The sequence below is a fragment of the Fringilla coelebs genome, assembly GCF_963513975.1.
Source record: "Fringilla coelebs genome assembly, chromosome: 2".
Lineage (NCBI taxonomy): Eukaryota > Metazoa > Chordata > Aves > Passeriformes > Fringillidae > Fringilla > Fringilla coelebs.
The window spans coordinates 84,297,166-84,323,471 of record NC_140029.1 but is presented as its reverse complement, the minus strand read 5'-3'; the positions used below and the strand labels follow the sequence as shown (position 1 = coordinate 84,323,471).

General features: G+C 35.9%; 1 protein-coding gene across 4 annotated transcripts in view; it reads left to right on the top strand.

The window, feature by feature from the left end:
- Positions 1-26,306, top strand: part of PICALM (phosphatidylinositol binding clathrin assembly protein) — a 65,056-nt gene that overhangs the window by 13,407 nt on the left and 25,343 nt on the right. For all 4 annotated transcript variants that reach the window (XM_084225993.1, XM_084225994.1, XM_084225992.1 and 1 more), the window contains exons 2-12: positions 11,083-11,225; positions 13,393-13,468; positions 14,692-14,794; positions 16,962-17,055; positions 17,560-17,671; positions 19,049-19,155; positions 20,340-20,381; positions 21,083-21,168; positions 22,390-22,513; positions 22,854-22,990; positions 25,308-25,408. In XM_084225993.1, the coding sequence (XP_084082119.1) occupies positions 11,083-11,225; positions 13,393-13,468; positions 14,692-14,794; positions 16,962-17,055; positions 17,560-17,671; positions 19,049-19,155; positions 20,340-20,381; positions 21,083-21,168; positions 22,390-22,513; positions 22,854-22,990; positions 25,308-25,408 (1,125 nt within the window). The remainder of the gene's footprint in view (positions 1-11,082; positions 11,226-13,392; positions 13,469-14,691; positions 14,795-16,961; positions 17,056-17,559; positions 17,672-19,048; positions 19,156-20,339; positions 20,382-21,082; positions 21,169-22,389; positions 22,514-22,853; positions 22,991-25,307; positions 25,409-26,306) is intronic.

Here is a 26,306-nt window from a genome sequence, read left to right as displayed (position 1 = left end):
GGAAATGGCTTTAAACTGACAGAAGGAGAAATTCTTTACTCAGAGGCTGGTGGATCACTGGAGCACATTGTCCAGAGAAGTTCTAGATGCCCCATTTCTTCAAGTGTTCAAGGCCAGATTCGATGGAGCTTTCAGCAGCCTGATCATGAGTGACATTCTTGCTGTGGTGGGTGTGTTGGAACTAGATGACCTTTAAGGTCCTTTCCAACGTAAACCATTCTATGGTTCTGTGATAGGTACTTTGACAGTCTTTGGGTATATTTTTTAACGGATATCGTCAGAATGCCACATAACCAGGTGAGCTAAAGTTGAGATTAGGAGTTCCTTGCGGTATTGAGGAGGGTTAGATACTGAAGCAAACCCTAGTTACGTTAAAGGCTTACCTTCTTGAAGAGATAGAAGTTGTCTTGCTGCAGAACTACTGTAGAATTGTGCTCATTGAGGATTTTTTGTTCAGTGGTTTCTGCTATTAACAAAATGGTATCCCTGTTCCAGTAGGCTGGGCCATGATAATGTCACTGTACCACCGCTAGCAAGCTGCCAGGTAAGGCATTTGTTGGTACTATGCCTGTATCCAGGAGGTTTCTGCAATATGCAAGGATTGGTTATGTGCTATTGGCAGTACAACAGCAGCTTGTACACATATTTCACAGGCCTTGTTTTAAAAACGTCTGTTAGCACAACTTGTTTTTTATTGTATGGAGGTGCAATAGCTATAGAACATTTACAGGTTCTTTGGAGCAGAAAGAGAGGGCTGTAAGTACATACTATAACCAAAAATTCACTGTATGCAAAGGCCGATGGCTTGGGCACTGTTCTCTGTCAGGGGCAGAGAACAGTGTGGTAGCATTCAGTGTGTACGTGGTGATGAAGAGGCCTGAGGGTTAGTATCTCTGGCATCACATACTGATCTCTCAGCTATCTATAAACCATGTTATGTGCCTTCTCTATGCATCTTAAGGTGAAATGATAGGATAAACTCACATATATGCAGGCTGCTTGAAATACCTTCATGTTTTTAGTAGGATATAAAAGCAGTGTTAAAGCTATGCAATTTTCAAAGTAATTAGTCTTCATCAAAGTTAAAGTGTTCCATTTCATGTAGTTCATCGTGCTTCCATTCACCCACTATGTGTGACCATTCACACTATAAATATTATATTGGATGCTTAAGTATTATTATAAATTATTCTCATATTTAATATACTAATTTAATATTAGACGCTGACTTAGTAAATATTGAATTCAATATCAAACCAATGGCTGTCATTCAAAATCCAAGCCTGCCCAACCACTTGTCCTGATGTATTCTTAAACAGCAGTGCTCATATAGAACCCTTAGGGTACATACCTGCTTTCTTGCTTATCAGAACCTGAAATGAGGTGCATCCTCAAGTGTTTGCAGCCATGCACTCTGGACTTGAACAAAGAACTATTTATAATTTTATTAATGAATGCTTTGAAATTAGCATGTGATTAGTGAAAAAGAATATTGATTTTTCCCTGGTTTAATTAGGCCAGTGGGTTAAATATTCAAATTGAATTTACAGCTTATGCAAGAATTGTCATGTTAGTTGGCTGATAGATACAGACATTTTTCATCTTTTTATCAAGAATCATCTTTAGAAGATGATTTACAGGCTTATTATTAAGCATGTTTGTAAAGATAGGATCAAGGCTCTACGTTTACAAATACTTTTCAGTGCGAATAATGTGCTAGTGTATGTGTGGGAGCTTATAATTATTTTGAACTAGATTTCATGATAAAATGCTTTTAAAGGGTATGTAGGAAGTAAACGTAGGGCAAAAGTTTTCAGTTCTTTTGGTATGTCTTGCATATTTCTTAGTATTAGGGAGCTGAAACAATTGTTGATCTGTTTTGAGGAAGAATTTAGTCTTAAGAGTGGGTGGCAGCTGGGAAATTAATCCTTAGAAAGGTAACTAATATATTTTAGATGCTTTTGTATTGATTAGTATTTTAAGATTTTAACAAAGATAGTTCTCTCCTGTTATAACAACAGATAGGTACAGGTAACAGCCATGGGTTTTAGTGTGTTTTTTCTTTGATTTTCAAACTTAGTGGACCCAGAGAGTGCTGCTTTAATACAGACTGCTTACATCACTTTGCCCACAACTAGAGAATACTTAAAAGTGGAGAATATGTTCATATCTAGTTCTAATGATGTTTTTTGTTAGTAACTATATGTTGGTACACATTCTGTATCAACAGAGAATTGCATTGTCCTGGGATTGTGTGCAGATGCTCTTCAGGCCAAGATTAGAAGATGAAGTTACACTGATAAATTGGTGTAGTGCTCTATGAATGCTTGCAGAGGTCTAATGTGTAAGGAAGGTGTAACACTTTAGTCTACAAGGATTATCTGAACATGCAGGAACTGTGCAAGAAGGTTTGGCTCACTTAATTTTCATTATAAACCACCAACGTGAGAATGCAGGAAAGATGTCTGTAGAAGGAAGTAATTTCCATTAGCCAGCTAGAACACTATATTTGACTATATATATATATACATTCATATATATAACACACATAGATATATTAAACACACATACATATGTGTGTGTGTATTTATATGTATAAATCAGTGAAACTGTAGAAAATCAAGGTGGTCAGATGAATTAAGAAGACTGAAAAGTTAGGAAACATTGAAAGAAACTTATTTATTTTATTAACAAAGAAAATAGTTTTTTCATTTTGTTGGAGTTTTTTATGGGGAGTATGGATACTCAGTCTTCAGTGAGAAGCACAAGGGGAATTTCTTTTTCAATCTGCACCAGAACATCAGACTTTGGAATATTAATGTAAGAAAACTTGGAACAGTAGAGATGTACAGTAAGCACTGAAGGCCAAGGCAGACATCTTGGAAAAACAGAGGATGACTGTAGTGGGGTGGTTGAGTAGCAGTCACTCACTGATGCCAAAAGTGGAAGGACTTGTCCACTTCCCTTTTTCCTCTTTCTTCTTACCTTTGCGTGTCATCATCTCCTTTTCTTGTTGTGGCTTTCACCTGTTTTGGTATTTTGTGAGCCGTTTTTTATCTGGTAGGATAATGAAAAAACTGTGCTGTGTTGTGTCGCCTCATGTGTCATCCCCATTATACCATCCAGCACCACTGCGGTCAGGGGGTTTTGTGTGCTTAGTATAGTTCGGAGAAGCACACTATGGCTGACATGACATAAGCAGTGGAAGTGTGTCAATGTTTGCAGGTAGAGACAGGAATGGGACCCCCCCAGATTTGTCATGAGTTATCATGAAAACATATCATGTGAGTTATATATCTTATGCATTTGTGTTGGTCTAAAATAATGAACTTCTGCCATGTGTTAAACTTGGATGAAGATCTAGGTGAGTTAAGCTATGGTTTGTGTTCAGCTCGAATGTATCTGAAATAAGAATGTTATATTTACAATCTGTGGCTAGAGCTGTTGAGGTAATATTTAGCAGTATTTTTATGTTAGTCTTTAAAATGTGATGGGGGTATTTGGCAAGTTTAGATGAAAGCAATGTTCAAGTCTGTCTTGAGAAATCAATTCTCCGAAGGTAACCTAGCCACACTTGTCTTTTCCACAATATTTGTAACTGGCGAAGTTTGAATAATCATTATGAATATTTATTGAAGTGTTTATGTGGCACCTTTCAGTATTAGGAATTGAGATAAAGAAAAGAAAAAGGAAAATTGTGTACTTAATGGTTTTAATTGTTCTTCCCTTATTTTTAACTTTTTGCTGTTTCATTTACCAATGCTTTGTTTGTTGAGGAGTTTTGGTAGACATTACTAATGTTTTTCTGAGAATTCTTCATTGAAACCAGTTATTCAACTAAACAAATTTTTGCTCTGTTTTTTGCAGAAAGTATATTAATTAGTTTTTTTACTTCTCAAACAGAAGTACTAAGTTGCTTGAAGTGTTTCCATATGAGAAAAATGCAGAGTTAAAAGATACCTGAGGCAGTAATGCTGAGTTCACAGGGTTACTGATAGAGATTTAAAGTAATTTCTAAGAATTCCAATTAGAAACAGTGGTTTTAAGTTGGAGAGAGAACATGATAGTCTCATTTGAGTTGGAAGAAAAAGGCAAGATGTAGCTTGATGAAATGAAAATATAAACGTGTGGCTATAGAGCAAGTTAATCAACATTATGATAAATCTTCTTTCTGCCTTTTTTGTCGTGCTTATCTAATATAAATTAGATTAAATCATAGTTCTTTTTAAACGTGGAAAGCTCAGAATAGAATGAGACTTCTCAGATTTCTTTAACTCTTCCATAAATTGTTCCCTGAGTCAGTGCATATAGCTCTTAAGATGCTGTTTATATACAGAGAAAGAATTCTCAGTGGGAATTTTTGTTCTTAATTTAAAAATGTGTGGTCCAGATTTCCTTGTCCACTTTCTCAAGGGGACTTTGGTGAAGCCATGGGGCAGTCTGATGTAGTAAACTACTTCTAGTAAAGTGGTTTGGTACAAATGGGTTTATTCAGAAGATAAACCTAAATTTAGAACAGATAGTGTTTATGGCACATTTTATTTTAAACTGCAAATATAGGTATTTTCTGTTAATTAGGAAAATACTGAAATATTCATTCAGTTTTCAAATACATGCTTGTTATATAATATTCTTCAGATTAAATACAGCAGATTAAATTTCCTTTAGTGTGTGGCTCAGAATGAAATTTACCATCACTGTGTTTTGTTTGATCACTCCAGTATGTTATTTGGGGTAAACTTCTTTTTGCACAAGCTTAATTTTTTGTTACAAATGCATTGTTTCAAAATTACAATTTTGCCTATTTGCATTAATGTTCAGAATTATTCTGAGTATTATTTTTAGACAAATTGCTTGGTTCTCTAATGAAAGTACTTATTTGCTTCCAGGAACATTCTAATCCTATTTCCCATATTTAAATAAGGACATCACCTGTGGAAGAAGTGGGAAATTATTTAGAAAGTTACCATATACTTACATTAAGTTATCTACTTTTAAAATGTCAGTTGGAATGTGTAGAATCAGGTCTGAATGTGTCAGGGTTTGTAGTTATCAGAACTGTTAATCTGTAGAAGTAGATTTTAATTATAGATTTTGCAGAAAATCTTTTTCTTATGTTCTTATTTTTGTATTTCCGATTTCTTGAAGTTTTTATAAGTGTCCTTTCATGGTACAGTTATGTTCTCCAAGTATTTAAATATTAGAGAACACTGTCTATATATATGTTCTAGAAACGTTTTCAAAGCACTTTGCTAGAATAAAACTGCTATGTATTTGTGAAGTCATTTAAATTTTTTTAATTTTGTAACTGTGTAAAATTAGAGCACACTCTTCACAGTCATTATGTCAAGGTGAATGGAAAAAATAACCTCCATAATCCAGAAGATCTGTTATCATCTGTGGCCATTTGAAAAACTCTACTTGATACATTTTATTGAAGTTTTGAAAATAAGCGACTACCTTGACTTGCCAATTATTCAGTGAAGGAAGATGACCTGCTATAGAAATTTGAAGAAAACAAAATAAGAACTGGGAAGAATATCTAATATACAGATGTTAGTTATTTATACTATTTTATGTTACATTTCATGCAAACCACTCTGGTTAAAAAGAGACTTCTTGTTCAGTAAATAACAAAATAAAAATGGACCGTGAAAAACTTTGTTGCTGCTAAATTCAGTTTCTCCTTCATTTAATATCTGCTGACAAATGTTACATTACTGTAATTGGAACATGCTTATTTCTTTAATTCCACACCCCCCCCCCCCCCCCTTCTCAATAACCCATATTATTTATAATCTACATGGCCTGTAGATCATGAGCTCTTTAGGGGTAAGTTGGGGAATGTGGATCTTAGACCTATAAAATTTGTTTAGAAATAGTAAAAGCTTGCTATAACTGTATTCCCAACAAAAAAATCAAAGGAAGGAATTTTTGTCTAGTGGCTGATTTCTCAATGGCATAAAACCAATCATTTTTCATTTTCATATCATTAACCAACTTGATGTGAACTTGCTGACTTCTGATCTTTGAAATTTGTCACCAAATTCCTGAAGTTGTCAGTGTTAACTGCTGCTACACGGTGTATCATTGCGTGGGAAATGGTCACGTTGCTGCTTTCTCACCTGTCTTTGGAAATATTTTAGCTGTTTAAAGGATACTGTCTCTCCCATTATATATATTTTTTAAAATGGCACAACTATCAATAACTTGCAGGATATAACCAATTACTTGCTTATTCTAGGTAGTGTCTGTGGTGTAAAAAATGAAAAAGCAATAGCTAACAAGATGGATATCTGTCACAGTTGCTTGATCTATTTTGAAGTAACAGGGGTGTGGCACCCACTTTCTGGCCTGGGAGATCTTACTCTTGTACATGTTTTCAGACTGATACTTTACAAATAAAAATATTGTTCAAAACGAGAGATACAGGTAAACCATTGGAAATAATCAGGTACTTCATGTTCATGGAGTATGTAAATCTGGCTTATGTTCAGTCTGCTTGTCAAGTTACCACAAATGACACAGTAAACTGAAACTGTATCTGAAACTAAAACCATTAACAAAAGCTGTTCTCAACCTGTTTCTTTATAATCTTACTGTGAATTCATATGAGTAAGATTCTGGGAAAAGAAATCATAAAGACTCATTCAGGATACCTTGTGGTGGTTTTTTTTTTGTGTGGAAGGAAACCAGTTTTTTATAATTTTGTCATAGCAGGCTGCCTGGTGCAGAACGAGGTGCTGCACAAAGAGTTAGGTCACAGGCACATTCTGAAAGCACATGCATTCTCTGGGGTAATTTGGGACAGATGCCTTTGTTACTTTATTATCCAGCCTGACTTCCTCATGTTTGTCTTGGGTCAAGTCTCATGATCTCTTGCCATGAGTTGACTAATCTGCATCTACATGCCTAGTGTGAAGCAGACAGCATACTTTATCATCATAGCCTTGTAGTCACTGCTTTGTGTAGGTGATTGCTTCTTCTTTCTTGGTAGGAATCTTCAGTTTTTACTCTCTTTACTCTGCTTTTACTCTGCTTTTACTCTGCTTTGCACCTTTATACTTCTTTCACCTGGTAACTATGAATAGCATAAGGCAGTGAATCACTTGGCTCTTTCCTGTAATGAAGGCTGAACAGTTGAAAGGCTGTAGAACTCTTTCTTGTTGGGAGTTGCAAGTATATTATTTTTGTAAGCCTGAGTATTGTACAGTATGGTACTGTATGTTTTGCAGTAGTTAACTTGAATAGGGTTAGGCAATATGCTTACTTTGGTACAGGAGCAATTGCAAATCCTCAAGTGTTGCTGAAATGTCTGTTGGCCAGACCTGTGTTATGATTCCTTGCAAAACCCTTGCTTTGGTGGAAAGAGATTCAAACAGAACTGAATTATGTGAAAGTCACTTGGTGGTGAAGGCTTTAACTGTTACAACAAAAATAAAATCTGAAGGCTATTTAAAAACAAGCTACAAGTGGTTTTTTTGGAAAATCTAGTTTTGCCTCTGAAACCTCTGCCGAAATTTGATACTGTAGCTAGGTAAGTGGTGTTCTCAAAACATGTTTTGTCAGTCACATAAGTCTAAGGTTTTTGATCTTAGACCTGTTGGCCTATTCTTTCCTACTTCAGTTTACTTTGTAAGTCACTTCTCTGTTTTTTGCCTGCCTATATTCTCTCTCTCTATATGTTGCGTAGATTTGTAAATTGCTTTAGATTGGAAGGGACCTCAGGTTTTGTAATGAACTCCAGCTTTTAAACCATGCTGAACATTAATAGGTCTGGCTGTTTACAGGCTCTGGTGCCTGGCCATTTTCTTTTGCTTTTCATCCTTTTTCTGTGAACCTCCAAGAAATACCCGATTGAAGGTAGTCTTTATATTCCCCCTCTCTGCCTCCAGCCTTCTGTTTTGGTGGTGGAATAAACCCACTTCCTTCAACCACTTCTTGTGCATTGTATGCTTTACACCCTGGGCAACCTGGTAGCCTTTCTCTTGGCTGTCCCCAGCCACATCCATGGATATGACTGTGCATTTGTTCTGTCTAAGCTTCCCTCATATAAGTCTTTCAGCCAGCTACAAGCTTAAGATTCTTGTTGCTAATTGCTGCCTTTGAAAGAAGGAATGATGTTTGTTATCTAAGACCTGTATGCTATGGGTCTCACACTGTGAAAGTTTTAACAGATTTTAGAATTGCAGAATTCTATGATTTTAGGTGGTTTATTTCCCAGGAGAGTATTTCTTTTTCTGCTTTGAGGTATTCTTTGAGGGCCTTAATGCAGAAGGTTGGTGCATAAAGTGATTTTCCTATCTTTAGTATTGATGGGAGTAACTATTAAATCTTTCTTCTTGACTCCCATGACAAGATGATCTATGAAACAGGCATCACTCTTTCACCAAGGGTTATCCTTTGTTTTCTTGATTATTTTGTTTGTTTCTATTTTTGCTCTAAGATGAAAGCTGTTCCCCTTAGTGCTGTACCCTTTGGTTTTACACCTGCCTGTGGTATTGCTCGTAGCATTTCCAGTAAGTAGCAGTCTAGAGATATGTTGCTTTGGGGCCCTTAGGTTTCCAAACACATAGCTAGTATTTTTATAGGTGGGTGTGAGACAAGTTGTGTTAAGTGTAGGATGTGAAAATAACTATATATTTGTTCCTCTCCTTTAATGAAGGGTGTCTGTGGGAATAGGATAAATAAGAACACTGTATATGTTGTGTGGGATGTAGTGCAGGAGTGTGGGATGAAGGATACCTCTTCTGCTGTCTCTACTATGCTGCTTATAGTATAGCTAGCACCAAAATTGCCGTTCTAATTTGGGTGTAACTCTGCAAATATTTCTTTACCTATTTAGCATTGCTTATGAAAATACTTTGAAAAGAAATTTCAGAGAGATGTAACTTTTCTGAGATGTATATGGTGTAGGTGCTTTGAGGTATTGATACATACCAGATTGTTGTGCATCTGTTCAATCAGTATTTTGGAGAGAGAGAAATTTCATGTTTTACTAAATTTAGTTTGTAGTAACTGTAGTATTGTAGTGACTCCCGTGTTTGCATTTGCAAATTTACTTCCACTGAAGGCTGGAGTTGCCTCTGTACTTTGCTTCTTGCCTGTGTTCTCTGCCAGTTGGTCACTGGTTTCTCATAATGTGCTTGTACTCTCTTCTCTGCCCCTCCTCGCCCCCAGGTTCATTCATATGCTTTTCACAGAAACACTCATCAGTCCTCTGAGGGATGATTTTCTGAGGGTGACAGAGCCTGGTTTTTTTTATACGCTGCAACAGATGATTTCAAAGTTCAGGGGCATTTCAGAAACCATTTCTCCCAGCACAAAATATCATCTACACTGGATGTTTATTTGGGGTGGGGTTTTTAAAATGTTTTTAGATAGTGAATTTTCACCTCTTCTTTTGTATTTTTTATTACTGTTGATTTGCTGGCAGATGTTGCATTTAAGAATAGAAATTCTCACTTTCTAATATGCACTTGCACCTCTTATGCCAAAACGTATGACTTGACATCCAGTGATGTGTGTACCTTTGTATTTAATGTATGTTCCTGCCAGATAGCCTTTCACAAAACTGTTTGGGTTATTATTTAGGAGGAAAGACCTGAAGGTGAAGAAGCTGCAGGGCTTGGTTTTGATGATCCAGTTCAGAGCACATCTCTTGCTGAGTAATATCCTGGCATTGTCTTAACAGCTCCCAATCATCATCCAGTAATAGATAACCGTGACTTAAAAATGAGGTCATGAATGCCTGTAGTCATCACAATTTTACTTGTAGATAAAAGAATGTTTATCTCTCCATCTCGTTACATTTATGAATGTGGAAATCATTTCCTGCTTGCTTCCTTCAATACTTAAGCATGTAAATAGCAGCTTTTTCAGCTCTGACCATACTAGTTCAAAGTGTGTGGTAGCCGTGCGTACCTGCTGCTCTGGCTGAAAGAAGGTCCTGTCTTTCAGGAGTCCTTCAAGATGGATGATTGTTCATAGGAAGATATAAAAACTGCCTTCAAAAGTGAAATGTTTGCCTTCAGATTAAATGGGTGTTTCCAGTATGCCTTAGTAGTCCTTAGACAAGAAGGCATAGGACATTCTGAAGTCTTGATTTTTATTGAGCTACAGCCCTTGGCAGGGCTGTCAGTTTGAGTGAAAATTGCTGGTTGGTTTTTGGAGTGCTAATAGTAGAAAAATTTCATCACAACTATGTTGCATCAAGCTTCATATTAAATATTTGCAAGCTGTATTATCATATAGTTGTTTCTGTTGTATTTGTCAACATAGTGTCATGATCTTAAGTCATCCCTTCCTTCATCAGCCTTTGGAAATAAGTTACGGGATGATGAGACATTTTCTGTTGGTTCTACTGAAAGTATAGCTCCCCATGTTTACACAGGTGGGACAGTAGTCCAGGCTGAACAGAGATTGGAAAGCTTTGTTTTAACTAGCCAACCTCAGGTCTTGTGCTCCTAACCATCTTTTTGGTTAATGATCCAACTTTGTTTGAACTAAATTAATCTGTCAGCTTCTGGCATTGTTGCTAGAGGCTCCTTTTTCCACTCAACATTTCTTCTGCCCTTTTGAAGGTGTTGATTGCATTGTGTCAAGACTAAGTAGTATTTGAATGTTTTATTACTCACTTTGAACCAGTGCTGGAAAGTATTTACTGATCCATTAAGAGGCCAGAAATCTGAGATTACAGTTAATTCTAGCAATAATCTTCCAGTAAAACTTAATTAAGTGGTACCATGTAATAATTATTTTGTGATTTAATGCTTTAGGTGTTTGAAAGCTGACAGTTGTTAGTCAGAGGTGTACTGTAAGTCATTATGGTACTTCTGTTCCAGGGCCTTCTAAGGCAGCTGCAAAAGCAGTTGAATCTTGGCAGTGAGCAGAGTGAGCTTTGTATTATTAAGTTCTGATAGACCAGAACCATGCTGCTTTTCAATATTTATTTTGCTGGAAAGCCCCTCAGTTTTCATGAAAAATATTGCTACATAAAATGAATGTACTGATTCTTTTGGGGAGCATTATTGATCTTCCTTTACAGAACTGATAATAACAACAAAAATTTTTGTATTGCAGATTTAATCCAGTGCACAAATGAGATGAATGTGAACATCCCACAACTGGCAGATAGTTTATTTGAAAGAACTACCAACAGTAGCTGGGTAGTGGTCTTCAAATCTCTTATCACAACCCATCATCTAATGGTGTATGGAAATGAGGTAATACAAAAATGATGTATTATTTTGAGTTGCAGTCCATCATTCCAGTAAATGTCACCTAAATGCTTCCAGTAATTCTTTTTGTAAGACAATCTTCAGGTTTGCCTTTTTGGATCCTACTCTGAATGAACACGGGCCTCATTTTCTGTTTGTTTGCATTGTTTCTACTTCAAAGTGTGCAATTCTAGCATAAAAAGTAAATGTCCCAAATGCTGAGGGTACTTTTTTTCCTATGTTCATATTCTAATGATGAAAGAAAAAAACCCAAGCAAAACTAACTTGCATGGGCTTCTGCAAGCTGAAAATGGAAGCGTTTTTGCCTTCGTGCTGTAGCTAACCCTCTGGTTTTTTCTCCTAGATAACTTCATTCTAAATTAATTTCTACCATCACCCCCTAATCTTTTAAAATGCAAACAAATATGGGCCTATGAGTTGGCTTTAAAGGTCACCCTAGGACAGGGTGAAATAACACTAAAATGTTAACAGTTGAACAGTTTAACAAACATAACCCCAAGTTACACAAAAAGGAATAAACCTGTTTTGTCTCACAATTTTAATTCCTATGGGGCCTTATTGTTTGGAATACCAAGACAAGCATAGCAGCAGCTTGAATGTTTTGCCTTTACAAAAACCAAAAAAATATATTTCTAAGGCTTTCTTAGGAAATGTTTGTAAGCATTCCTTTTACTGCAGAATAAGGTAAGCTATATGAACTTTGGAATTGAGATAGTTTTAGCAAATTACCAAAATTTTTCATCTGAGTTTGCATTCAGAGGAACTGCTTCCTCTGACTTGTGTGGGTTTGAGGGGGAGGTTAAGTTTTTAAACATATACTGGTTTCACTTGCAAGTTATTGCTAGTCTGGGTGAAAATCTGTTCTGTGAAGCTAACTAAGCCACAAGAGGGCAAACTTCTGTTGTTGGCTTGAAGCTTAACCTTTTATATTGGGATAATTGACACTTTTCAAAACACGATCTGTACACATTGCACTTGGAGTCATATGAATCATAAACTCATAAACTGATACCAAAATAGTTAATAGCAATTAAAAATATTTCATGGGACCACTGTCTGAAATACTTTCCATTGAGAATAGAATTTACAAACAAATTTTGTTTGACAAATATATTACAGGAGGGTATTGAGGGTAAGATTGCTGCTGAAAATGAAATCTTTCACAATTGGAAATAGTACTTGAACAATGAGAGTGCAAACTGATTATAGCACCATTTAGATTGCAAAGGGCCTTTAAAATCTAGTGCAGCTGCTAACCCAGCACTGCAAGCCCACCACTAACCCATATCCCGAAATGCCACATTGTTGTGTCTTTTAAATACCTCCAGGGATGGTGCCTCCAACTTTGGCTTAAGTCCTTTATAACTAGGTACTGAGTGCCTTTACTCTTCTCCAGTCATTTTTCTATGTAACCTATGTATGCTAATGAAAGCAATGAAGTAGTACATGTTGCATTAATCAGCACTGGTGTTTTGTCTTTTGTTAAAATGTTTCTTGCAACTGAATGATTGGCTTATTTTTGTAGAAGTTCTGTACAAGTTTTTTTCCTATTGTGTCAACAATCTTAAATGTGTCTTTACAAGACGAAAATAGCATCATTCACCTTGTGAAACATAATTTGTAATTAAGTATAATTAGAAGAATTGTGATGCAGTGTTAATGTTTATATGAATTGTTATGTTTGATACTGGGTTTATAAGCAAACTAATATTTCCATCACCTATTTTCCTATTTAAGCTAAGTACCATTACAATTGTATGCTGAACAAAGATGACTTGGCTAATTAGCAATATTAAATCAGTTGTTAGAAAATTGAAGTCAGTGAAACGACTATGAGCATGTAAAATGAGAATGTATTTGAAAGAATTTTTCAGAAGTTCAGAGTTCCATATTCTGGCTTAAAATAAACTCAGACTAAAGGAGGCCTTCATACAAAATGCTACTTGGATTTTTTCACAGATTTATGCATAAAAAATAGCTAGCTTACTTTGATAGCTTAGCTGGTTTTGTAATAGTTTCCAGATTTGAAGTCAGTCTTAAGGCATAAAAGCTAAATTTTGTAGCCTGGATAAAAAGTTTCTAGTGTTGCTACTGCAATTCCTTCTCCTTGGTAACACAGTAAAAGTATTCAATTTTTTTCTTTTTCATCTAGCGTTTTATCCAGTATCTGGCGTCCAGAAACACATTGTTTAATTTGAGCAATTTCCTAGACAAAAGTGGATTGCAAGGTAAGGTGTCTTTTATTCATTAAAAGTTAGTAATGTGCTGAGGAACAGCAAAGACAACTTGGTTACTCTAATGAACCCTGTCATTTAGGAAGTAACTCTTCTGTCCATTTTACCCCAGGCTGCATTTCTTAAATAAAATGTTCTAGTGGTGTGCCAGGACCTGTCTGCTGGAAGACCATGTTGAATCTTTTCTAACAGGCATACTTAAAGGCTTCTGACTTCCTTAGACATACTGATCTCAGTATTCCTCTTATTTCTATAGAGATAGACCTCTCCAAATGAGGCAGTTTTGATATTAATTTTTAAAAAATGCATCATATGTACACACATCATGTCAGTGAGAAAAGAACCCTATCTAAAAAAAATGAAAATTACTTTTTTGGGAAATTGATCAAAGACCATTCCATTTATTTTGAGACTAATTCAGTGGGCAAATAACTGTTTATCTGGTTCAGATTTTTCAACTGAAAGTCTTCCAAACTGTTATGCTGCAGTTCAGTGCAGTTCTGACTATACCTGTAGCTGGCATTGTTTTTTCTCCTAAGATGGTTCATTACTTTGTCTACTGCTTCTTATAGACTTCTGAGCTTTGCCACAAGTATACTAGAACAGGCAGCCTGAATGGTTGCCTGAAGACAGAAACCTTCTCAGTTATAACCAAGGCTCTACCAAGTTGTTATTTTTTTGAGTTTTAACTTCTATGGTCTCAGCATAGACTATGAACAGATCTTCTTCTTAGTCTATACCCCTAGACTGACAGTTAATCAAAATATTTCCTATCACTGCTATCTTAACAGAGAAGAGTTTCTGTCATATTGTGGTGTTTCCATCAAAGCCTTTTTTTTCTGTTCAGTTGCAAATGAGACAATGTGTTGCCGAGCTGATGTCTTTGCGAATGCATAATTTAATTTTTTTATAGTAATTCTCTATTGTAGTATAAAAGAACTTGCATAAAAATTACTTTATTTTGCTTGTGGAAGTGATTTCCTTAGGAAGTGAAGTGTAAACTTTTACATACTTGAGGTTGTCTAGGTATTTGTGGTATTGTCTGTTTGATTTACGTGGTGAATATAATGACGTACACAGTTATTTTCAGATTATATTTTTGCACAATTTTGCATAGTCAATGGAGCTGTCTTGTGCTAATATTTTGCACTTTATTTTAAATAACATTCTTGTTCTTTGATTAGGTAAGTAATAAACCCCTAAAACTTATTTTTTAGGTTATGACATGTCAACGTTTATCAGGCGGTATAGCAGGTATTTGAATGAAAAGGCAGTTTCCTATAGACAAGTGGCTTTTGACTTCACAAAAGTAAAAAGAGGGTAAGGACTGCATTTTGTTCTACTGATCTTGAGGTGTTGTCATATATCCTGTAATTCTAGTGAAAAATATTGATGTTAGCTCAGGCTTAATACAGACAATAATGACTCCTTTTCTCTTTGGAATATCTCCCATGACACACCAAGGCCCAACTGCCTGATAGAGTATATAGCAAAAAAATTTTTACTTCAGTTGTTGTAATTTTTTATCTTTAAGCATTAACAGTTTAATATAAAGGAATGAAAGATGGTATGCCTGGAAGTCTATATAAAAAAGTAGAAGTTTGAATAAATCTTTCACAATAGATTATATACTTTGCCTTTTATGTAATATAGAGGACCATGCAATTTGTTTGTGCTTGTAGCTCTGGAAGGCTTAAATGACAGGTGAAACAACCTTGCAGTCCTTCCTGGTGTTTCTTTGTTCTTGTCACAAAATATCTGTGTAAAGTTTACTACCTTTGTGAAAGTAGTGTAAATTTGTACTTAGAATAGTATGTTGCAGCAGATGCTATCCTGATTTGGTCGGCAGGAATTCAGATTTTCCCTGGAAAGTGTGCTCATTTAAGACAAGTGAGTTATTTTGAGACTAGGTACCTGTTTACATGCAAAATAGCACAGTGCAGAGCACCAGTAGTTTGGTAAATTGCATGTTATAGTGAATGATGGAATTAATCTGGAGCTCTTCTTTGGGAAGACTGGGGAGAAGGTACCAATCACAGTTGAGTCTTTCCATCTTTGTCCATTATCTTTTTATATGGTGCTTTTTAAGGTTTAAAAGCATAATAGTAGTTTTACATTTGGGTGTCTTATCCATATAGGTGAATTTATATTGAAATTAAAAACTTAATGTTTAATCCACAGAAATCTGAATTTAATACTATTGAATGAATTAATTGTAGTAATGGTGTTTCTAATGATGTTTTGCATTAATGTTGTAAAGACATCTGGAGTGGGCCTCAGAATACTGTCCAAATCCCTTCTGCCTCCTTGCTAAGACTGTAGAGTCCATTTTGGTTTGAACTGTGACTGTAGAGTAAAAGGAGGATGCCTGGGCTCCTTTTGCTTGTTGTGCCTTTGGAGTTGCTTGAATTGCCAACAGCACAAATATTTTCCACACCTAAGATCTGTGTGTGGTAAGGTCACTGCAACTGCTCTAGAGAGATATACAGTTGTTTTATCAGGTTCTTTAGATCTAACGAGGTGAATTATTTAGCCTGCACCATGTGCCTGGAGGTCCTTCTGTGAGCCAATAGGGATAACTGTTCTGATGGCAGCAATCTGCCTTTTCTACTCTGTTTTTCTCAGCCCTCACACCCATGCTCTGCCCCATTCAGTTTCTTGCGTTTGCTGTTAGGAGTAAATATACAGCACAAGTAGAGAGCTGGAAGCAGCATGCTCCCCACTGCTTTCCAACCTGGAGAACAGCCACAAACTGTTCTGTGAAGATGCACTATGAGATTTGCACTTGCAGGAAGCATTTGGTTTGCTCTGTGCATGCTGATGAACTGCAAGGCTGTCTGATTTGTCTTACAGAAAGCAGTTGTTTCATGTCACTGAGGGAATTTAGTCTCTTCCTCAGCTGTTGCTTTTCTTGGATATTTTTGGTATTCATTTGATGGGTTTTTCAAATGTGCAGCCAATCTTAGTCTATTCAGTCTGAGCAATAAACAACCAAATATTGGTGGTCAGCCATTAAAAGGAAATCTTTCTGAAAAAGCTTGAAAAAACATACTGCTGCATGTTTTTATTCTTTCTTATCTCTTTAAGTTGAAAAGAATCCAAACTGATACTAAATAATAATTGGGTGATTGGGAAAAAATACATTAAAAATTGCTTCAAAAATTATCTTTGGAGCTTTTTTTTTCTTTGTTACCTGATACATCGTAGCTCTTCTATATTTCTAAACACCATCAGTTTCATTTTCTCTGAGTAAAAATTCGTCTTGAAGTCACATTTTAACCAAATAAGTTGTTGTCTTTCTGTGCTGCAATTATTATGGTTATATTGGCTAGACACCATTCCTAAACGCCACAAGGATGGCTTTGTATGGCAAAGACTTAGGTGGTTTCTCTAAAGTCCTGATATATTTTCTGTTGTTTCTTACTAACAATTGCCTTCAAAATTCATGTGAAGAATTTTCTTTGTTTTTTTTTTTTTCTCACAACAGGGCTGATGGAGTGATGAGAACAATGAGCACAGAAAAACTCTTAAAAACTGTACCAATTATACAAAATCAAATGGATGCACTTCTTGACTTTAATGTAAGTTCAGCAGCATGTACATTTCTAACATACTGTCATCTTGTATAAACACATAAAATAGGTCAAGATTAAATGTCTTGCACTTGGTTCTATGTTATCTGCATAGCTTAAAGAGCACAGATCATTTTGTTCATTGGTATACCTCCAAGAAATCAGAAAAAAATAGAAACAATGCTCACTGGAGAAAATGCTTTGTGCTAAATTACTGTGTTTTTATTGTGTACCTTATGTAAGAATTGCTTGTTTGTTGAAAAGCTGATTATTTAAGCCCTCTGTATTTTAGTTATGTTAGTTAGTTAACATTAGCATTGGTTAACAAAAATGTCTGCCAAAATGATTTAATTCTGTGATGAGAGAAACTAATGGTTAGTTAGGTGCTGCTTCTGCTAATAGCCAGTGAGATGAGTGGAAAGCTTGTCATGAGATAGTGTGCTGAAGATTAACTAGAAGTTTTCCAGTAAGAGATCAATCCAGTTCAATTAACTTTTTCTCTGATCTTCCTAGGTTAATAGCAATGAACTTACAAATGGTGTAATTAATGCTGCCTTCATGCTCCTCTTCAAAGATGCCATTAGACTGTTTGCGGCATATAACGAAGGGATTATTAACCTCTTGGGTAAATACAACTGCTTTCTGCAATGCTCAGCCCTGAGGGGGAGCTCAGTGAATGATTCACAAGAGCTGCTCTCTTGAGAAACTGAAACAGTCTTACTGTAAAATATCAAAATTTTACTGTTATTTCCAGTGTTTGTCTGTGCAGTTGCATGTGACATTGCTTTGTACCCAGGAATAGGTAAAATCTGAAAGCAAAGTCCATCCAAGATTTTATTTGCCTAATTTTTTTTCTTGCACTGCTTTGTTGGCAATTTTTGTGTGCATTGGTTTTGGGTTGGGTTTTTTTTATTTTGTCTTATTGAACTGCATGGCAAACCTGAATTATAATATTGATGTTGGTTGGGGATTTTCTTAAGAAATAGTTTGTGTTTCCTAGTAAAGGAATCAGTTATGTTCCGTTGCAAATCTGCAGTCACAACATCGGTGATTGCTTGGCTATTGAAACTTCAATGTTGCTTTGTTTCCATGATTGGCTGTCTTATGTTCCTAGAGCATATCTTAATATATAAGGAGAATTAAAAATTCAGGGTTAAGGCCCTTTCACTTGCACACACTGGAGACGACTTTTCCTAATTTAGGAAAGAATTAAGTTGAAAGTAATCGGTTGACTTACTTGATTTTGTTGTATGCTGTGATTAGATGAAGTTACCTGATTAGATGAAGTCATTACCCAGTGCTTGCAAAATGAAAAGTAAAATCCAGAATAAGTCAGTAAGGGACAATCTGAAGTCAGTCAGTCTTCCAGTGTGGTGCCCCTGTCAGCTTCCTTTCCCTTTGTAAGAAGTAGTATGCACTTGCTTTCAACTTATGCTTTGAGTGAAACTTAATAAAAAAGAAGAAACAGGCCTTGAAAGGGCTTTTTGAAAGAGGAGTGGCACCCTCTTGCTTTCAGCACTGGTGTGTTCTAATCAGTTGTACTTCACTGCCCCAGACCATAGTAAGAGGCATCAGTTTATCAGAGAAGATAAAAATCTTGCCTGATATATGGCCACTGGAATAGAGTAGTTATTTGACTGTCAGATTGTAAAACTGCCCCTTTTTTGTTTGTTTGTTTGTTTGTTTGTTCTCCTTTCCAAGAAGATGAATTTACATTTGTTTGAATGACCTGTTCTTAAACTTGATTGTCCTCTTCAAAGTGGTTTTGCTTTTGTGTATCTAATGCCTGCAAGGTAAGGTGTAATTTCATGTGTGGAACCAATAGCTCACATTTCACACAGCTTTTGTCATTTGGTGCGAGTTAGGCATAGTGACTTCTGCAGTTATCATGATAACAGATCTGCAGGTATTTTCTGTTTGTCTTGGCTTATATGCTTTTACTTTGGATATCCTTTGAAAATCTTGATTTCTTATTTAATGCAAATATCCTTACTGTTTCTAGAAAAATACTTTGATATGAAAAAGAACCAATGCAAAGAAGGCCTTGATATATATAAGAAGTTCCTCACTAGAATGACACGGATCTCAGAGTTCCTTAAAGTTGCAGAGGTAAACTTAAGCCAGTCAATTTAGCTGTTTATTTGAAACAGCTTGTAAAGTGCTTATTTTATCATAAAACAGGTGCTTCTTCCATCCTGCTTACTTGCTGTTCTCTCAACGGTCATCTTGTTCGTCTCTACCCTGGTGATTAGTTCATTTGAGGACTGTATTGGAAAACCTGACTGTGGAGTGCTTATTGGTTTGTCTTTTACTTGAGGAGAGTGTATTAATGAGCATTTTAAAATTTCCTTGGTTATGGAATACTTTTGAACTTTTTTCAAAGAATAGGATTGCTTTAAACAAACAGAGGAATCTCATTATGATCTGCTTTCTATGATTCTAGCTATATTCTAGTTTGAAACCCACAATTCTACCAGAAGTTTTAGATGACATAACAGCTTCAGAAATAAGCAACTGAGACAAACAGATGAACGTGGGATTTCTTCAAGATTTTTTGCTGTAGGTGTGCTCATAGAGGGAAAAGCAAATTACCTTGCAAAATGTTAGCTTGTGGGTTTTTTAAAAAAATGCTTAGTCTATTGCCTTCTTGTTTCTAGAGCACTGCTAAATTGATGTCCTAATATTATGGAATTCCTCAGTTGAGTTGTGCTACTCTTGTTTTTATTTCCTTGGTATTCATGTCTCTCTTAACAAAATAATAAGCCTTCAAGCTTGGTTTGCTGTCTGTCCTGGCAGTGTCTCTGTCAGAGATACTATCTTCAGCTGATACATCAGTTGAAGTTGAGAGTATTGATCTTTCTGTTGTAACACTATATGTCTTGCTGCAAACATCCTAAATTTCATCTGCATTTTAGAAAAATGTTTCTTTACAAAACTTCATTGATGCTTTGTTTCATCAAACATATCCTGTGTATCAGTAGGTCTGAGAGTTTGCCATGTAAATTGTGAGATAGGCAAACTTCTTCAGGTTATAAAACACTGGGTTCTTACTCTCTTGTTTCTAAGGTTCTATCTGTTGAAATATCTGTGTGACACACCTACTTCAATGTGTATGCATTTAACAAGAATTTATTACAACCAACCATTACAGGGTACAGACTCTGGAGATGTAAAATTTATATTGAACAGGTTTGCGCTTTTTGCATTACTTCATGTTAATATTTGTTTACTTTCTGAGCATATCTGCCTTCAAAAAAGCAAACAGGTTCTAAAGCTCATTTGTTTTATTACAGCAAGTTGGAATTGACAGAGGAGACATACCAGATCTCTCACAGGTAGATAAACCTATTATGTGTTTTCCAGTGCACGTATGTGTGGTTTTAGGGTTGCATGATCAGAAATGCCATTATGGTACTCACTTAGGCGTTATTGTATACATTGTCACCAAGCTATCTCTAAGTCTGTGATTAAATCCAAGCTCTGTCAGAGCCTGGCTTTTATATTCAGTGATCCTGTTGTAAAATATTTATAACATTTCTGTCATTCTCTAATTGAATTTTAAGATAGCCTTATTTCCATCATGCTTGAAGACACACTTTATATCTGTGAGGTCACATAATGAAAGTCTTACATGATATTACAAAGCTGTAGGTTTTAGCACCCTTGCTTTTGGCCATATGCCTAGTGAAGTTAATGTGAAGGCTTGCAGAACATGCACAGAGAAATTACTTTAGGTACAATTTTCTTCTTAGTGTCTCTTAAAACACTGACTGCTTCTGATTATCTGCCTGCTGTTTCCTAACGGTTCATTTTAACATTTCTTGACTTATTTCATTCCTTGCTGATAAATCATTGTGATGGAATAATGTAGTGAGTACACATCACCTTATACTTGAAGTCATTAAATGTGTACAGAATGCCAAGAGGGGGTAAAAGTATTCAGAGCTGTTGTACTAGTTGCCCTACAATTGCATCCTCTGAAAATATTGAAACTATTTGTTTCTTCAAATGTATTCCCCAATGTCTCTCTTTGCAGGCACCGAGTAGCCTTCTTGATGCTTTGGAACAACATTTAGCTTCTCTAGAGGGGAAGAAAATTAAAGATTCCACAGCTGCAAGCAGGTGCTTACATGTTTGTCCTTTTGGACTTTTGGACAATTGTCAAATCGAGTGTTAAATCAGTTTTGGTTTTTTTTTTTCAATTTCATTATAAATTGAGATTTGAGGAGGCTTTCTTAAAGGCGTTGTATAAGCAATGATGGCTTAGCAAGTTGTCATATCTTAAAACAGCTTCTTCCAGGTCGGCAGAACTAGAATCTAAGGACCTGTAAGGGTGTCCTCTAGCATCCTTACTTACACTTTTAGCCTTTGATCCTGAACTTCTGAAGAGAAACTAAGTTTCTTTCACATACTACCTGCAAATGTTCATTTTATATTAATAATTAGACTTCTGCAAGGTATGCAACATGAATAAATACATGTCCTTAGACTTTTATATCTCAACTTTAATCCCTGTTTTGTCAAAAGCAAGGAAATGCTTCCAGGATGTCCTTACATTAAGAATGAATTTTGAAAGTAATTGGAAGTGAAAGCCATAATGCATATGGTATAAGGCATTAAATTATTGTGAGTGCTTTCCAAAATACAACAGGCAATATAGAGATGTCCCCTTTACATGAAAAATTTCATTGTTCAAATTTAACAAAGCATAATCTTGGGAGTAAGACTTGTAAAATTGAATAGCATTTCTTTATTTCATGTTCAAAAACTGAGGCAGTAATGTTTTATGAATTCATTATGGCAGTGATTATTAGGGCACTATTTTGTTAGGGCACTAATTTTAGTATATTGGTTTTCTTTTGTAAGATTACTCTGTTAAAAGTTAAGTATTTGTTTTAAATCTTTTTGCATACTGTTAAACATAATGATAAATTGCAAATTTCCTTTAGGATATTAAAAGTATTGATAGTTTGTTCACTAAGCCTGGTAAATTAACAACTATGTGAAGTGGGGCCCAGATGATGGAAGATTGCTGTGTGCCTTCAAATAATGTCATTTTAGGCAAACAGGAAAAGAGCAAAGGCTTCAAATGTGAATTTTTTGATGCAGTTTGGATGGGAAGCATTTAAGGTGGAAAATCCAAAAGCCAGTAGAGTAGCCTGCAAGATTTCTGGGCATTTTTAAGTTTGCATTTCATATGATGTATCTTATGTAAACTTTTCACTTGTGCACTATAAGAGAGCTCAGAAGGAGACTGGGTGGATACGCATGAAGTGTTCTTCAGACGCTGCTATCACGTGTTGTCTGTTAACAGCCAGCTTTTCTCCTGTCCAATTACTTTAGGGCTACCACCCTTTCCAATGCAGTCTCTTCCCTTGCAAGCACTGGCTTGTCCCTCACAAAAGTGGATGAAAGGGAAAAACAAGCTGCATTAGAGGAAGAACAGGCTCTCTTAAAAGCTTTAAAGGTAAGCATACAGAATTTTTAATTGAAAATACTTTTCCTGTGTTCTTTTTGATAGCTTATTAGGATTCTTAAAGAAGCAAAGGGGAAAACAGACTTATTAATACTGAACATGTACTGTTGGCAAAGTGCTGGAAGTAGAATTCTGTGTACTTAGATGGTACAACTTGTGGAGGGTTTGTTAAAATAGTTTTCTGAAGCGTTTGTGGCACCGCTGACTCTTGTAATTACTAGTGGCTAACACTAGTGTAGGGATTAAATAATGCTTTAGTTCTGCTTTATTTACCTCCAGTGTCATGTGCACAAATGTTCAGATTTCTTATACCAGCTCATTTTCCCATCAGGAGCAACGTCTAAAAGAACTTGCAAAGAAGCCTCATACCTCTTTAACCACAGCAGCTTCTCCTGTGTCAACTGCAGCAGGAAGCATAATGACTACACCAGCCATTGATATTTTTTCTACCCCTAGCTCCTCTAACAGGTATGCTCAATCCTCCACTGGGAGATGTGCTGCAGCAAGGGTTTCCTCTAAACCTCTGCCACAGAGTGTGTATTGCACAAGACTGGTTGGGTGTAGAGTACATTAGCAATGTGATAAGAAATTATAGTGAAGCTGTTGGGAAAATAGCCTATTGCAATAAATAACGTAAAACTGTGTTTTCATCTGTTTGCAGAAGTTTCTGGTATAAACTGACTGCTGACAGCCCTTGTAGCTGTTATTAGTCCATAAGCCAGACAGCTGGAACTGTAAAACACACATACATGCTTTGTCCCCAAGGAACATTACAAGTAAATTCGAGAAAAGTCAAATAAAAATTATGTTTGAGAAGTCATAAAGAAAACGTATTTCTAGATCTTTAAAGGTAGAGTGGCAAATATTCTGGCTAGTTTTTGTAGAAAAAAAAAAGCCTGAAACAGAGTTTGAAATGAGAGGCAGGTTTTGCAGTCTTGTGTTTGTATCTGGAACATTTCTGCAAGGACCTGCAAAGAAAGGGCAAGAGTACTCACTGCCTGCTAATCCTGGTCTTTGACTAACAGGAGCTGTTGGTATGAGCAAGTGTGTGATCATTCTGTAAAATACCTGTCAAACTAAGCAGCAGCAGAAGGTGCAGTGCTTTTATCAGTATAGAAGGAATCCACGCTCTGAAGTAGTATTTTTTGCTTTGAGCCTGATCCTAAACCTGAAGGGATTGCTTAGTTGTTCTGTTAGAGCTCACATAAGAATCTATTGCTCTTTTGACAGCTTTCTTTCCCATTAGAAAGCTATTGTAGGAAATTACTTGACACCAAATATGCGGTAAATACCTGAGTCATGTATAAGAAGCTAGAGAATCTGTCAGTGTTAGTAACTGAAAGACTTCCTGGTAAAGAGATTTTTTTCAAATTGATTTTTAGAGGGCAGAAAACTTGAAATGGGTGTGTGCTTTGAACTTGAGTATCTGATCTTTCTTCTTAAGAGGTCTGAAACATAGAAACATCCAATAAATCTTCTTTAAAAAGACAGAAATGTTGCATAGTGAGGACGAGAGTGTTTTCTTGTAAAAAAAACCCCAAATGCTAGTTTTTCTTGTTCAAATTTCCTTGCTGGCAGAATGAATGCTATGAGCAAAGAACAGATTTTAAAGCAGGAGTTGTCATGAAGGGGATATGCTGGGTCAGAAGTTCAGTGGCTTGCTGTTGTGTCTGGTTAATCCCTGTCATTATCTTGAACAAGCTTTACCTTGAAAATTATCTTTGTTCAGCTGCTCACATTACAGGGCAGTGCCAGACCATGCTGCTTTTTAATAGGAGCAGTAGTGGCAAAATGTAATTTCAATCACTGCTGAAATGAATCATGCAATACTGAAAACTGTGAATTATACAAGTGATTGGGTGAGTAAGAAAATATACAGAGATCTAGGATGTCACTACTAGCCATTAAACTCTTGTGCTGGTCTTATTGAGAGAGATTTTTGGATGTCACAGTGATTCAGCTTCTATGTGTAGTAGATGATGTGCAGATTTGGTTTCATTTCATCTCCTCAAAGTTTCTGGGAGAAGACCGGTACTCTTTTTTTTTCTCTTTTTTTTTTCTTTTCTTTTTTCCCAAGACTTATTTAAAGTGTGAAATGAACTTTGTGCAAGAGGATGAATTTTACTGTTCTTGTCTGACTTTAAATTTATGCAGAAGTTGTATATAAGCCTTCACTCTTAATTTCCATGTGATGTTATAAGATCTCAATTTTCTTTTGAATGGTCTAAAATGTGCATTTGAATATGTTTTCATTCATATGCCTGATGTGTGATCAAGTGTTTTAAGGCCTCTTATGCTTTGCTTTCCCCAAAGGTCTTTAATAGCTCATGGTTGTGACGTAGTTTCTCAGCAGTGATTATAGTGGAAAGATTGGAGTTGTGGAATTTAGAGTAATACTTTGGTGGTGCAGCCCATTACAGTTCATTTTGTCTGTTTTTTTTGTTGTATCATAGAGTTTTCATGAGGTGAACTTTAAAAGTTGATAAAAAGTTCTGAGTGTAAAATCTCCCAGCCTAGTGTTGGACTGTGAGGACACCTGTCTTTATCTTGGATAGCTTTGACAAAAGTCCCTTGGCATAACATCCAACTTACCTTGCTAAATTAACACTTTTTTACAGAATTGAAAATATGGAGCTCACCAGCCCTTCTGATTTTGGTTCAATTTTATCCATTTTGTAATGACCATTTTGTTACAAAGCTTTCATTACTGTTGACAGTGGCTAGTATTTGCTTATATTGAAAACTGTGATATAGTTCAAACAGTTGTATTAATTTATCTTTGTAGCACTTCAAAGCTGCCAAATGATCTGCTTGATTTGCAGCCAACTTTTCATCCGTCTGTACATCCTATATCAGCTGCTCCACAAGTAGGAAGTACCTGGGGAGGTAAGAATTCTGAGTTGGATTAAGGTTCTAATTGCTATGGCCATGTTCCTGTACATGTTGTCCCTAGTCTGGGGGCTATTTCTTCCTTAAAGAGAGAGATCTTAAGACATTACAATTGAATAAAAGGATGAGAAAAAGTAAAATATGTGTATAGATTAAAATAATGTAGCAGTGTGTGATGATTCTAAATTTTTAAAATGCTTTCTTATTAGCAAAGTTACTTTAATTGTTGATGAGATCTGCCAGCCTCATAACTGCTCTCTTCAAGATTCACATAGCCAGCTGCAGAAACTTAGCCGTTTAGAAGTCAGTTCAGTGAAGATGTCTAAGAGGTAGACTGTGCTGCGAACACAGGAACCTGAATGCAAAATCATTTTAATACATATTCTAAATTTTGTCTAATATTAAATCAAATTTGCTGGGGATGGTAATGCAGAACCTGGATGAAGCCTGAAAGGAGACACTTGTGACAACTGTGCAATAAAAGAAAGGCCAGAGTTAGTTACTGAAATAATAATAATAAGGCTTCTCTGCCTTATTAAATTCTCTGCTGTATTTCATTTAACTACAACAGCAAATCAGCAAAAAGCTGTGGTTGGACCTTTTAAGTGAGGAGACAAAATGTATATTTTTCCCTCTGAAATGTGCTCCAGAACACCCAAATTTTCATTCTGCCCAGTTTCTAGGGGGGACTGAATAAGTTGAAATGACCTTATTGGTACAGTCAAACAAGGGTTCAAGAAAGAGAGTTCTAGAAAGTAATGAATTTTCCTTCAAGTTTGGTTTGAGTGCTGGAGTATTTTGATATTTACTCAAAGTTCTTGGCTGCTTTGCAGTGTTCCAGAATAATTCAGATACAGTATTATATTGCCAATATAACTGTTGGTTATACTGGTGG